The sequence below is a fragment of the Suillus bovinus genome (genome assembly GCF_016758785.1).
Source record: "Suillus bovinus strain UH-Sbo-P2 chromosome Unknown EDB93scaffold_40, whole genome shotgun sequence".
NCBI lineage: Eukaryota > Fungi > Basidiomycota > Agaricomycetes > Boletales > Suillaceae > Suillus > Suillus bovinus.
In genome coordinates, this window is record NW_024542096.1 from 110,910 (window position 1) to 125,249 (window position 14,340).

The following is a 14,340-nucleotide window of genomic DNA, read 5'->3' on the forward strand; positions in this document are numbered from 1 at the left end:
TTGAATGCCACTGGCAGCTCCACAGGTATGTTTGCATCTGATAGAGCTGGAGATGCTTGTGAGGTGTGGAGTGCATGGGTCCAGAGATGAATGATGATATTGTACTTGGTTGGGATTGCCCGGTGCGAGGGAGATGATTATGCATCATCTCAGCGAGTCTGTACCTATTCAATCAATGATAAGTATGGTGAAAACCAGAGAATGACTTGCCGTTTAAGGTCTGAGATCAGCTTTGTCCATTTGTGCTGCTGGAGATCTTCGTCGCTAACTTTGCGTCCTCGTCCTTGGAGAATGACGCGACCTTCATCTATGAGATCATTGGGGTCTTCACCTAATATCTTTGTTTCTAGGGTGGATATGCTGTGGTATGGCCTGGACCTTGAAAGCTGAACCTGATCGCAAAGGCTGGTTTGCACGGGGTGCCATAATTGAGGAAGGGGGAGCTGAGCTGCTAGTATAATCAGTGTTCTATGACATATTGATAAAAGTTAATAAGACGTACCTTATAATCTGGTAATGAAATATCTGGTAGGAGCAACAAAAGGATTGGTCAGATTAAGTAGCAGTCGAGAACCTAAGGTGTCCATGATGGCAGCCAATGAAGCAAAAAGGTTCTCATTAAGACAAATGATCAAATGCGCACAATGTGCCCTGCCTCCAGATGCATCATCTTTAGGTGAAGAAACATGTCAGTATCTGCAGTATCGACTACGAAATAATCAGAGGGTCCATCCGGTACCAGAAGGGCCCCACATATGAATGATCTAACAGAAAAAAACTGTGCCTGTGCTCGTGGTCTTGTGTGAACTCTGAAAAGGTTGAGATCCTTGTCCTTTCGAGTGCGCAAACCAGTAGGAACGTCAAAAGGGTGAACAAGAGCCAAGGGAAACATATTATTCCCAACCAGACATTCAAAACAGAAGATCAGACGGCCGAGAATGACTTTATTCTCTGTCAACCGGATGAAGATGCAGTTGAAGCATGGCGAACCAAAGAAACGGGGGTTGCAACGAAGGTAATCTGTATGTTGACACCAATCAACCATTGATTCATAGTTGATGCGTATGAAGCGGTGCTCTGTAATCTGTGTGTAGTATGTCAGCGCAGCAAAAAATGAACTAAGATGAACATACATACCTCATCAGTTCCTCGGAGATGAATGTGTTTGCCTTCAGGCAACGGTATGCTCGACGAGGGCAAAAGAACATTTAGAAAATTGTTGAGCTTGATGCAGAAGTTACTGAAGGCCTGGTCTGCTTGATGAGCCATCTGAATCGCATCAAAGGTCAGCGGAGGTTGCTTCGATCCCAGTTTCACGTGAAGGTAGTTGCATGTTGAGATAGGACGATCGACGACAGTGGCAATGAAGTCTTCTTCCTCCAGTAAGTCTTCTTCATCCAATTGGCATTGATGATCATCAAATTCAAATAAGCGGTGGCGTATATGATCTGCAGCCACCTGCCACGTATTAATACGGAGAATCTGTCAAAGTTGAATCAAGTTGTGGTATTATAATAGATCATTTTCTTAAAATTGAAATGCACCTGTTCTGCTATGTCACGAAAGTTTGTGCACAGAAAATACGAGTCCTTTAGCGAGCCATGCATCTTCTCGTTCGGCTTGGTATTGTAGTTTCGTGTTGCTCCTTTTGCCTTGACATCGTCAAAAATGTGCGAGCCCATGTGCAACTTCGGAAAATTCCAGTTCTTCTCACTCTCGACCGTTTTGTTTATGTATTGCTAATAGAAATTAGTTGCCTATTGAAAGAAGTAAATAGTAAATGAGACATACCCGCAAAAGAGCTGCAAATGCAAGGTGTGTGTGTCGGCCACTGCTTATAGTCTCCGTTGTGTGAACCTCGAGCGAGGCATACATATCGAGTTCAAGGTAAAGTCGGACACAACGAAGGAGCAGGTAACCGAGAGGACAGTCTGCCTCTGTCAATATATTGTGGGTCGCATATACTATCATCTAGTAGTGATATGTTAATACTAGATGCGAGGTAGAGCGGAAAAAAATTACGAACCTTCGAAATGTCTTCATGCGTGGAGTTGTTGGTAAATGAGATGTTCATGACCTGATTTGGATGCTTTTGGTCTCACCAGCGGGGAAATGCTTCATAGCTATGTAAATTCATGTCAGTTCAAGTCAAAATGAATCATAAACGACTTACCTCTTGTCTACTTGAGATGTTTTCTCTCGTCCGAGACCATTTATACACTTCTGAAGCTCTACCCATAAGTGATCAGGCCATAGACCACCAGAGTGAAAGTGCAATTTGTCCCAAGACAATGCACGATGTACATTCATTGAGGACACTGTCGAAAACGAATTCTAAGACAATGTTAAAACAATATAGCACAAGAGTAAAGATAAATTTACCTGGACATCACAAAGTCCATATTCTTTCAGTACTTCCTCCCGCTCTTCTGCGGTCTCCCTTTCTCGTGCAGTTGCTAGGATAGCTTGTGATTCACGAGATGTGCGACGTGGATAGCAGTGCGACATATCCGAAAGTTTATCATGGGGAACAAGACAGATTGGGCATGGCCATAAGGCCCTAACACCACGAGTAAGCACCATTGTCGACCTTAAAACATGTAAGTTAGTGAGACGTCAATCACAAAGTCCGAAGCTCACTGTTCCTCAAAATCGGAAGATAAAATGAGTATCAGTGGAAAAAACCACCGCTGAACAACATCTAGACACACCAACCATTGACCAGTTTTTGATTTTGCAGCGAGTGAAGACAGTATCCTTTCAAAGGATTTGCGCCATACTGTGGCCTTGAAGTTAGCCCATGCCGGCTTGCCGGCATGGGCTTTATCTTCCTTCACCTATGAATAGAATCAGTATGAAGTAATGCACATAACATATATATTGTAATACCACAGGAAGCCACCCAACAATATAACCGCCACCCATTCCTTGACTGTTGCGAATGTGGGTGGGTAAGTTCGCCAATCGTGCAACGATGGGATAACCTTTTGCAGTACCGAAACTAGATAACTTTGTTTTGTCAGCATACAATATGAAGGCGAGGGGCTTAGCGCTATGTGGCAGCTGCGACTATGAATTACATTGAGATGCCATCAAAATTACTGTACAACATATATGGATAGTACATACTTGAGCATCCCAGAAGTCTTGAGCAGTAAAGGGTTCATCTACAAATCGTTCAAAAGACTGGCCATTGAACTTCGACAAGCACTGGGCATCAAAATGAAAATAAGGAAACAGATGAGGATCGCGGAGGAGGTCAGTAGCCCACTCCCAAAGATTGCGATAGTAGATGTCAAAGTCCCATGATTTATCTGCGAAGGGTATCGAAATCACGTCCTTTGTAAACTAAGCTCAAACATTAGTCCAATAAGAATCATACAACAATGGGCTATACAACCCCTGTTAAGCGCTGAGAAACTGCATCCCACTTAGCGCAAACGTCCTTGTGGTTCTTGAAAGTTAGTTTCTCTGACTTCTGTGCGCAGCGGCAGCATATGTCAAGGAGATGGTCCGTCTGTTCATTATTGAGGGCCGCTTCGAGGGCGATTTCAGCAATATTGAACTCCAAACGAGACCTGAAAGGACACCAAGGCTGTGCGTCAGGTTCTGGAGCAGACCATGAGGAATGATGGGCAGGGCGACACGTGAAATCATTGAAAGCAAAGACTTTGGTCGGGATCCCACTCCCCAGGTGGTGCTCGACCTTGATGTCATCAAGCTGAAATTCATGATACTGAAGGTCCCCGTCGTCATCAGGGATAGCTGGCTGCTCTTCTAAAGTCCATGTTAATTATATCCAACAAAACAGCCAAAGAAATAATCAAACTCACCAAAAGTAGGGCCTGAATTATCATCATGGAAACTCGTCGATGCTGAAGGGTCGCGCTGAACTGTTGATGCTCAAATAAGTAAAATAAACGACACAATAGATTGATAGAATGATAAACGGTAAGACTTACCCTGTGTCTCAAGCGGATTCAGACTGTAACCCGCCACCGCATTGACAGCAGTCCCACCAACAAGACCTGCTGCAGTTAGTCCAGACACAGAATTAAAATGGAGTATTCAAGAACGCACCTTTTCGCCGCCTGATTGAGTCTGCAATGCGCTGATCTTGGGCTTGTTTTTGAGTGTTCTTCTCACAGGCTTTTCGGTGAGTGGACCAGCCGCGTGGTTTGATATTCTGGTCGCACAGATCACAGAGTTTGGCCCTGTCAGAGCCCATGATGTTGACAGATATATACGGGGTATCTACAGAATTGATATGAGCGAGGAAATGAAGGAATACAGATGGTGAGAGCACAAATACAGGTAAGGACACATTGCAAGCGCCTTGCAATCACGTTGCGATACATTGAAACTCAGCAATCAATCTTACATGATCATGACAATAGGGATTTCAACGTCATCTCAACAACGGAGCATTGTAATAGGTTTCGCAAATTTCCGACAAGCGGCTTGCAGCTGCGTTGGCAAAGTCTTGATCAGAGGTCACTACATCAACTTGTACGCCGTTCCTTACTGCGGTGACAGTAAAAAAAATGGTACACGTCTAGATCTATAAAGTAAGGGAGAACGGTTGCGGGAAGGGACGGACGCTCGCGTGGTTTTTGCTTGGGTCGCTTAGACATGCTAAATGCCATGTGGTTTTCGCTTACCTCGCTTAATGCTTACTTTGGAAATCTTGCGTGGTTTTCTCGCTTGACTTTGCTAATGGTGAGAACAAAAAAGTCTTGATTCAGAATTTTGAAAGGTAAAATTCCACGGTGTCCAAAAATGCTGCCAAACACGATATAGTGGACAGTGTTCTGCACGCCTACTGCGCTGCACCCATAATACGGACAAACAACTCACTTTTCCTACTATAAGGGAGCGAGCATCGAGAATAGCAAAAGCATAACGGATTTTGGTTACACAATTTGTTACATAACTTGGTGACACACATCATTACACAATTTGGTGACACAAATCATTACACAATTGGCTGCTGCTTTTGTATAGAATTCTCGAATTAAATTGCCCTCCCCCGCAGCCAAGTGTAACAAAGTGTGATACACTTTTTGTGGGTTTTGATTCTTATCAACAAAGATAGAAATGACTTATTGATGGGCTCAGGCGACTCAAATTTTGCACTTGCTAAACAACCGTTTAAATATCAAACATGGACAGAAATATGCCCATTCCGTGAGTTGCTGACTATATATTGCTACATGCAAGGTGAATGATGCTAATGTCTGCACATGCTATTTAGAAATCAAGAACATATTACCCCAGAGCGCGAGCGTCACTCCCAACGCGAACGTGATAGAGTCAATCGACTCCAGATGACGTCCCCTACCAGGCGCAATCACCAACATGCTGCTCATGATAGGCCTCCACCTCATGTACCACAGCCGAATTTCATGCCAGATAATGAACCACAAGCAGGGCCTGTTCCGCGACCTTTTGCGTGGCAGCCTCCTCCTCACTTTCCATATGAACCGCTACCAGTTGGTCAATATCCTGGCTTGCCACATAATGCCATTGCGCATGTACAACGTGCTCATCAGCACCCTCCTGTTGATTATAATGCACGCCTGAATGAGCAGATGAATGCAGCTCATAATGATAGACGCCGCCAGTGCAACTGTCGTAGGCAACAGGACAGAGAGGAGATAAGAGAGCAGGCGCAAGCAGAGCTAATGGCAGCTGGCATATAGCCCATGCAGGTACCTCAGGTGCATAATGAACCTGCTCAACCTGCTCCTGCTCCTCCTGTATATGGTGCCATTCATTATGAGGGAGCAGTTGGTCCTCACAACTTTGACAATCCTCTTCATTACTTTGCGCCTAATCCTGCTCCGCCTTTGCATGGACCACCTGAACCTGATCATCATCAATTTAACATTCAGTTTCAACACCATTTACAGGCAGAGCAAATGGAAAATGAGCGCATTAGAAATGACTTGCTTCAAAGGCAAGCACAGGAGGAATTCCGACGACGTCAAATTCAGCTACAATTGCAACAACAATTGCAACAACAAGAAGCTGAGAGGATCAATAGAGAGGCTCAATGGCGGCATGAGGCAGCTCTTCACCTGCAGCAGCAAGGAGCTGAGAGGATCCAAAGAGAGGCTCAATTGCAGCAGCAGGAAGAGGAGCAGCAGGTTAGGCTGGCTCAGGATCATCTGCGAGCAGGTCAGCATGAAGAGGAGCAGCAGAATAGGCTGGCTCGGGATCATCTGCGAGCACATCAAGACAAAGAAGAGATCCAACACCAGAGACAACAAAGGATTCGTGAGCAGGCAGAGCGCTTAGAAGAGGCGCTGCATGAATATAATGATCCTGCTTCTCAAGAAAATCATGCTGCTGATGAAGAAAGGAGAAGAGCTCAAGAGCTTCAACAGCATGAGGAGCATGAGGCAGAGGATCAAGAAGTTATCAACCACATTGTTCCTATCCCTGATGGAGCTCGACCATACAGGGAGCCTATAAACATCCACAATCTTGGTACTCTTAATGTAGAGTGCACCAAGTGCCATGCATTGCACTTTGCATCCGAAAGACTCTCAAAATCGTCCCTACGGAATCCAAAATTCGGTACATGCTGCTTGGAGGGTAAAGTCGTCCTCCTGCCCTTTCCACCATGGTGCCAGAACTGCAGCGCGCTTATACTGACAGGACATTTGTCTCCAAGATTTGGCAGTACAACAGCGCTCTTGCATTCACGTCGGTCAGTGTCGATATCGAGGATAGAGCCCTCCAAGGCTCTGGCCCCAATGCTTTTTGTATTCATGGATCTCTGCATCACCTCATGGGTAGTCTCATACCTCCAGAAGGCATTCAGCCTTCATATGCGCAACTTTATATCTACGATCCCGAGGAAGCCACCAAAATTCGCGCCACCCGACCTGGAAATGAAGGTCTTGATCGCGGCATTCTCAGGGAGCTCCATGACATGCTGTATCAAATCAATCCCTATGCCGCTCTTTACAAGCAGGCCTATCAGGTCATGCAAGAGAAGCCTCCAGAGCAGCACATGGATGTTTGTGCACGCATTCACTTCCAGCAAGGCACAGATGGTCGAAGATATAATGTTCCCACTGCCGATGAAATTGCTGTGATCATTCCTGGAGATGGATCTGAGCAGGTATCCGAAAAACGGGACATCGTCTTACGGCTTCAAGGAGGTCGACTCCAGCGTATAAGTCAGCTCAGCCATGCGTACTCCCCACTTCACTATGTCCTTCTCTTTCCATCTGGAGAGGAGGGCTGGAACCTTGGAATACCTCTGATTCTCCCGCCAAATACCCGCACGGTCGCAAAGAATGTCACTCAGCTGTTGTACTATGCCTATTGACTTCATCCATGCCCTGTTCCCATCTATCACAACAATATCTTTTGCGGTGGAAAATTGTTCCAGCAGTATATCGTCGATGCTTGGGCCTCCATCGAACAGAGCAATTTGAACTGGATCAGAAGCAACCAAGAACGGCTGAAGGCAGACTGCTATCAAAGCTTAGCAGATAATGTTCGCAACAAGGGCGTAGATGATCTGGCTCAGACAGGTTGCTCTATTATTCTTCCCTCCTCTCACACAGGGAGCCCTCGATATATGCACCAGCTGCTTCAAGATTCTTTAGCCATTTGCCATGCCTGCAAAAAGCCGGATCTCTTCCTGACGATGACCGCCAATGGAAGTTGGCCTGAAATCACAGAGAATCTCCTTCCTGGTAATGATTCTTATTTGATGCGTTGTGTATGACTTTGTGCTGACAATTTCTTATATAGGTCAGAGTGCTGTGGACCGCCCAGACTTGGTGGCTCGGGTTTTCTACCAGAAGCAGCAAGGGCTGCTGAAGAAGGTTCGCAAGGGCTACTATGGGAAGGTTGCTGGATTGGTGTACACCATCGAATATCAAAAGTGGGGCCTGCCTCACATGCACCTTCTCATCTTCCTGGAGCCAGATTATAAGATCTGTACCACTGAGCAAATCGACTCCTTCATCTCCGCTCAGATTCCTGACAGGAACATCCATCCTCAGCTCTATCAGGTTGTGGAAAAATACATGCTGCATGGCCCTTGCAGTCCGCAGCGTTGCATAGAGAATTTGCGGTGCAAAAAGCACTTTCCAAAAACATTCTGTCCCCAGACCCTGATGAAGGATGATGGCTATCCTGAGTATGCGAGACCTGACAATGGTCACACCATCCAAAAGAACGACATCATCTTCACCAACAAGGATGTTGTTCCACATCCCCCCGAACTGCTGGTGGAATTCAACTGCCACATCAATCTCGAGGTCTGCGCCTCTATCAAATCTGTCAAGTACATCCACAAATACATTTATAAGGGAAACGACCGCGCTACGTTGGAGATGAGAGGAGTGGTGGATGACGTCAAATCATATCTGGACTCGAGATATATCAGCTCTACCGAGGCTGCATGGCGCATCTTCAAATTTTTGATGCATCTCGAATGGCCCTCTGTCTACCGTTTGCCGGTCTATCTCAAAAATGAACAGATGGTGTTCTATGACCCCGAGGATGATGCTGAGGAAGTCCTTGAGCGCGCAGAAGTGAAAGATACTTGCCTCACTGGATGGTTCAAAGCCAATGCCAATGAGAACTTGGTGGCAGCTGGAGCCCACGACAGCCTCTATCAGGATTTCCCCTCAAAATTCGTTTGGAGCAAAGGTGCATGGAAGATACGGGAGCGAGGAATGGCGATTGGAAGAATGTACGCTGCTGCGCCCAGCTCCAGAGAGCACTTCTATCTGAGATTGCTTTTGACTGTAGTGAAAGGTATGATGTCTAAGACAATTTTTATCAATCAAGCTCACCATAATCTCAAGGGGCTACCTCCTTCGAACACCTTCGGACACATGATGGGACTCTCTATGAGACTTTCAAGGAAGCATGTCAGCACAGGGGTCTGCTTGATGATGATTACAAATGGATCCAGTGCTTGCGGGATGCCTCTCATATGTACACAGGAAATCGCATGCGCAATCTCTTTGCCATCATCCTGCTGCACTGCAACCCTACCAGCCCTGATGATCTTTGGAACCGCTTCAAGGAAAATCTCTGCAATGATCTGCGTCACCACCTCACTCACACACCGTTCAACATGCCTGACCCCACAGAGGAACAGGTACACAACTATGGTCTTCATCTCATTGATGGGGTGCTCCGCAAAAATGGCAAGTCTTTGGAAGCAATTCCTCAAATGCCAGTAGCTCGAATGGCAGAAAGATGGGGGGCCATGGAGGGCAACCAGCTCATCGCTGAGCAGCGTCAGTATGACCCACAGGAGCTTCAGCAGATAGTGGATGAAGGAGTCCCTTTGCTTAATGTCGAGCAGAGGGTGGTCTATAATGCTGTGGTCGAGGATGCAATGAATCGTAATCAGCAAAGACCCGGACATGCATACTTTGTCCATAGCGCAGGGGGATGCGGCAAGACATATCTCTGCAAACTCATCACTTCAAAACTCCGTGCTGAAGGAAAGGTTGTCCTCTGTGTGGCCTCCTCTGGAATTGCTTCCCTCCTCCTACCAGGCGGACGTACGGCTCATTCACGATTCAAAATCCCCATTCCCATTAACGAGGACAGCTCATGCAACATTAAAAAAGGAGATGTCGTCCATGAGCTTCTCAAGGAGACCTCCCTCATCATCTGCGATGAAATTCTGATGCTCCATCGTCATATTCTGGAGTGCCTTGACCGCACGTTGCGTGATCTTCTAAACAAAGAGGCTGATTTTGGGGGAATAACCGTGCTCTTCGGTGGAGACTTTAGACAGACCCTGCCGGTGGTGACCCATGGATCCAGGGAGCAGATAGTGGGCGCTACCCTTTGCAGATCTCAACTCTGGCGAAAGCTTCATATCTTCCACCTCAAGAGAAATATGCGGCTTGGTCAAGACCCCGCCTCTGATGAATTTGCAAGGTGGCTCCTTGAGATTGGAGCTGGTGAGGGCACAAATGAAGACGGAACTGTGACCCTCCCTATTCATATGTGCTGCCCCAACAATGATGTCCAGTCTCTCATCAACACCCTATACTCTCCAGTTCTGCTCCCTGGGCAGCCTGCAGTGGATGATTCCTTCTTCCTGGAATGCACCATCCTCTCCGCAAAGAACACCGATGTGGATGAGATCAACACCACCATTCTTGAATCATTCCCTGGAGATAAAGCGGTCTTCACCAGCGCAGACTCGGTCAGCGAGAGGGAATACAATTACATCCCCACAGAGTTCCTTCATACCCTCACCCCATCAGGCTTCCCTTTGCACAAATTGGAGGTCAAAAAAGGTGTTCCCCTGATGCTGTTGCGCAACTTGAACCCCTCCGAGGGCCTCTATAATGGAACTCGCATGATCCTGCTGTCTTGGACCGTTTGCATCCTCAAGTGTCGCATTCTTAGAGATGGAGTCAATGAAGCTTGCCAAGATGATCGGGACACGGTCCTAATCCCTCGCATGACCCTGGATGTTACAAGAACATCTAGATGCTTGGGCCCCTACCATTTTTCTCCTAATCCTCCTCGTATCAGCCCTTGCATCATACCCTTACCCCGACCTCACCCTGGTCATCCTTGTCATTCTCGCATTCCCTTTCGCTCTCTATCTGTCACTTCAGCAGAGCCAGTACATCTGGCCGGATCCTTTCGCTGACGAAGCATACCCATGCTCCGTCCCACCACCTGACTGATCCTGTGGACAGTCCCCTTGCCCTTACCGTCTGGATGGTAACCTATGATATGATGCACGATGCATCCCCTTTGCCCCTTTCCCTTTCTCGATCTTTGACTCAGTGCGCAGTCGCACATGTTACTTATACTTAGCTCCACAGCTGCACGATCGTGCCCCTGCGCATTTCACTTCTTATTTCGACCGTTGACTCACTTTCTTATCCAGCACGTTCTGCCTCGCCTGTGCCTCAACACGAACGTGCTTTCCTTTTACGGTTATGCCCTTTACCGATTGCCTCTCCTGGTAGTATGAGTTATCACCCACTAATACGTCTCCTGTCCTCTATATAAACTCGCTACCATGTACTATATTCCTTAACTTGAATCTACTTGGTTCTTGACCTCCTACTCTCACCAGAGTGATCCTTTCTGCCTTGCCAGCAGTCTATATTCTATCTTCTTATCTGCTCTTCGTGGATAAGCCTATAGTCTCGATCTTTACTCATCGACTCCGTCGACAAGCAAAGCCCCTGTTAACTAGTCGGACTTCTGTCCTTCTAATTAATGACGATCTTACGATTAACCTTCAGGTGTTGTAAGCTTTGGCCGATATAGCTTATCGTCTCGCACCCGCTTGACATAAGCTACCCGATTTGGACATAGGCGTCAAATCTTACTTGCCGAAGCCTCGCCAAGTAAGACCCCTAACCTTGGGCTAGCCCAAGGACGTCCTCAATCATTGACGACACACGCTCTGTTTGAGCATCACCAACAGATACCATCCAAGTCGTAACACTGGATGCCACATCTGAAGATAACCCCATTCCTCTCAAGTGTCGCCAATTCCCCGTTCATGTCGCATTTGCTATGACCATCAACAAGGCGCAAGGTCAAAGCGTCAAGTGGGTTGGGCTTAATTTGCAGACTCCCGTGTTCAGCCATGGACAGCTCTATGTTGCATTATCTCGCTGCACTCACCCAGATAGAGTGTTTGCTATCTTTCCTGAGAGTGAAGAGGGCTCAAAGACGACGAATGTAGTGTATACAGAAGTGCTTAGAAGAATTACAATTCCTGTTGATGATTGATGTACATATGATGTACTTTTATATAGAGAACAGACTCGGATGTGATGTATCATGTAGTTTTAGTTGTGTTGAAATGCTGCTCAAAAATGTAATTGTTTTCAAAATGCACTATGATCATTAGTAAGGCAAAGTGCCGCAGGCACCTCGCAAAGGAGCGCGAAGCGCTCCTTTACCTTGCTGTGCCTTTGGCACAGCAAGTATTCAAGGTCAAGACTTAAGACACCCAAAGTAGGATGAAGCCGAAGGCCAGGAAGCCAAAAAAGAGCGCGAAGCGCTCTTTTTTTGCTTCCTGTGCCGAAGGCACAACGGGTGTGTGCTAGTACTTCGTCGATCAACTCGGACTCTTAGTAAGTAGCGAGTGTTAGACGGAGTTTCCTACTATGGTAACTCCGCTCAGGCTGGCCTACTTACTGCGTTGACGGGTTGATTTCCAACACACAACCGAAATTTATTTTGCTGATTGTTTGAAAGGAGTTTAACTCTGGAAATCGAACTCAAAGGAACGTTCCGAACACAAATCCACGCGCAGTACTTACCCTTGATTCTAGCTAAAGGCTTCTATTGAGAATAGAAGTTCGTGATGCCGACATACGGTAAGTTCGGGCAACTTACTCGGTAGCATCACGGTTTCAGGTCGACCATCACGTCTGTATATCAGTTATCAACGATAGCAGCCCATCAGTCCCCTCCTCAGGCTCCCATTCGATCTGTGCAGTCTCATGTCAGAACAAGAAATTGTTGCTGGTCTCCGCTGGAACAACAATGCAGGTGGTTCGTTAGCGTATTTCAACTGATGTGTGACCATCATGATTGTGCTGAACATCGATTTCAGTACCAATCATTACACTGATGGTATACGAGTACCGTTAGTGGCCTTACGAACATTGTTGCTATTGATGCTGAATGCAAATTTGTCTAGTTCTTCTCTTGGACAAAGAGGTAAATCAAGGTCACGGTCATCTCTTCTGTCAGTCAGGTGCTCATCACTAGTATTATCGGCATAGGTTAATTATGTCTGGGTCAGTGTCCAACCCAGATCTGCACAATTATATCAACCCGGAAATTAACTGAATCTAGAAACGACCGTTGTCGCTAATGTCATGCCTATACCTCGTTGTGAGTTTCGCCCTGTTTGAAAGCACTTATCAAGTTATGTGTTGTACTATATTTTACTTGCTACGCTAGGTCCGATACCTTGGTCTTTTCCTAGCACTGTACGTCATTATGGCTCCTTGACACGGCACATATGCATGCTGACACTCACCAGGCTGTGCGGCTTCTGTGCGTAGCTCTGCTTAGCCGACCCATTATCGACTGACTAGCGCCAGGGGGAGGTCTGTTGTATATACCTGAATCAGTCAGTGTATTGATGCTTTTCATCCAGATAGTTTTAGGCTGACCCATATTCTAGCCGTACGTCCCAAGCTCGTTTTAGAAGCAAGTCTCAATAGCCGTTTTCCTCTTATATAGCTGCAAGTATATTGTTTTCAACCCGATACTCTCTCACTTATCCTTATGAGGAATTAGGCTACGCTCTTATCGTCCTAATTGAATGGGGATTTTCAGTGTATTTCTGGTTTGCAGAAGGTATGATATACATTCTCGCATCTCACTATGGGTTTGACATCTTGCGCCCGCAGCCATCCTCATATGGCGTCTTTATGCCATATTCCATCAATCCAAGCTCCTACTTTATGTTCTAGTAGGACTTTTCTTGCCCATCGTTGCCCTCTCAATCGGGGCAGACATCTATCTATACAGTAGACGTAGCGCATTTTCGGGTAAATTTTTACTGAAATTGAGTTGTCTGCAAGCTCACCCTGCCCTCATTGCACAGTGGTAGAATTCATAACTCCGAATGCCAAGTACTGCACCCTTTCTTTCAACATAGGGCCTATGCCTGCAATCTATACCTCTATCCCCATTGTGTGCTATGATATCTTACTAGTCGTTCTCGCGGCTGCCATCCTCGCGAGGCATCTTAAGGAACAGAGGGAAACTCACATGAAGACTAATAGATATATGGTGATGATCGTTCGGTATCATATCCTGTACTTTGTTCTGTAAGTCCTCTCATCTAGTGAGATGTGAAAGTATTCATCGATTCCCGCCAGGAATTTGACAAACCAGATCTTGCTGGTGGTATTGTGGGCTCATATTCCCGTATGATACTTCCGAATGATTACACAGAGATCAGCTGACATACGTGCTCGTACTACGTAGACCCCAGCAATGAGTCTCTCAGAGCTTTTCAATGATACCGCGCCATTTATTCTCGCACCTCGTCTCATCATCAGTATTTGGGACACGCATGCCAAGGACGACTGTGTAGAAGTCAGTACGATGTTCGAAGACTGTGTATGTTTGACTTCGCCACCGAGGTTCGAGCAGCACGAGATGAATTCCTTTATCGCATAATTCAGGCATACTGGTTGCTCAGCCTGAGGACAGAAATGATCAGGGTAGAGCGAGGTGGCCACTTTTCCTTTAGCGCCTGATAGTCACACTTTGATCTGTTGAAAGAGTTACGAAGATCGAATGATTTGTTATTAATGTGGTTCGTCGCAAGTGCGGGCG

General features: G+C 46.3%; 3 protein-coding genes across 3 annotated transcripts; 2 read left to right on the top strand and 1 right to left on the bottom strand.

Annotated features, from left to right (window-relative positions):
- Positions 1–631: 631 nt before the first annotated feature.
- On the bottom strand, positions 632–3,857 carry EDB93DRAFT_1241355 (uncharacterized protein; the record flags this gene model as incomplete). The annotated part of the gene is made up of 12 exons (XM_041451865.1): positions 632–1,084; positions 1,138–1,482; positions 1,545–1,715; positions 1,792–1,971; positions 2,027–2,089; positions 2,185–2,334; positions 2,383–2,590; positions 2,641–2,837; positions 2,890–3,069; positions 3,130–3,348; positions 3,422–3,736; positions 3,834–3,857. The coding sequence occupies 12 exons, from the start codon at positions 3,855–3,857 to the stop codon at positions 632–634; spliced, it is 2,505 nt and encodes an 834-aa protein (XP_041306227.1).
- Positions 3,858–5,164: 1,307 nt separating this feature from the next.
- EDB93DRAFT_1105108 (uncharacterized protein) lies at positions 5,165–5,702 on the top strand (the record flags this gene model as incomplete). The annotated part of the gene is made up of 2 exons (XM_041447475.1): positions 5,165–5,187; positions 5,255–5,702. The coding sequence occupies 2 exons, from the start codon at positions 5,165–5,167 to the stop codon at positions 5,700–5,702; spliced, it is 471 nt and encodes a 156-aa protein (XP_041306228.1).
- A 6,360-nt stretch (positions 5,703–12,062) lies between these two features.
- Positions 12,063–14,283, top strand: EDB93DRAFT_568315 (uncharacterized protein). Its single transcript, XM_041456741.1, has 13 exons — positions 12,063–12,356; positions 12,422–12,534; positions 12,596–12,628; positions 12,683–12,702; positions 12,841–12,879; positions 12,949–12,977; positions 13,031–13,044; positions 13,092–13,097; positions 13,330–13,350; positions 13,404–13,544; positions 13,601–13,826; positions 13,878–13,926; positions 13,987–14,283. The coding sequence occupies exons 2-13, from the start codon at positions 12,483–12,485 to the stop codon at positions 14,179–14,181; spliced, it is 825 nt and encodes a 274-aa protein (XP_041306229.1). The 5' UTR covers positions 12,063–12,356; positions 12,422–12,482; the 3' UTR covers positions 14,182–14,283.
- The last annotated feature ends 57 nt before the right edge of the window (positions 14,284–14,340 follow it).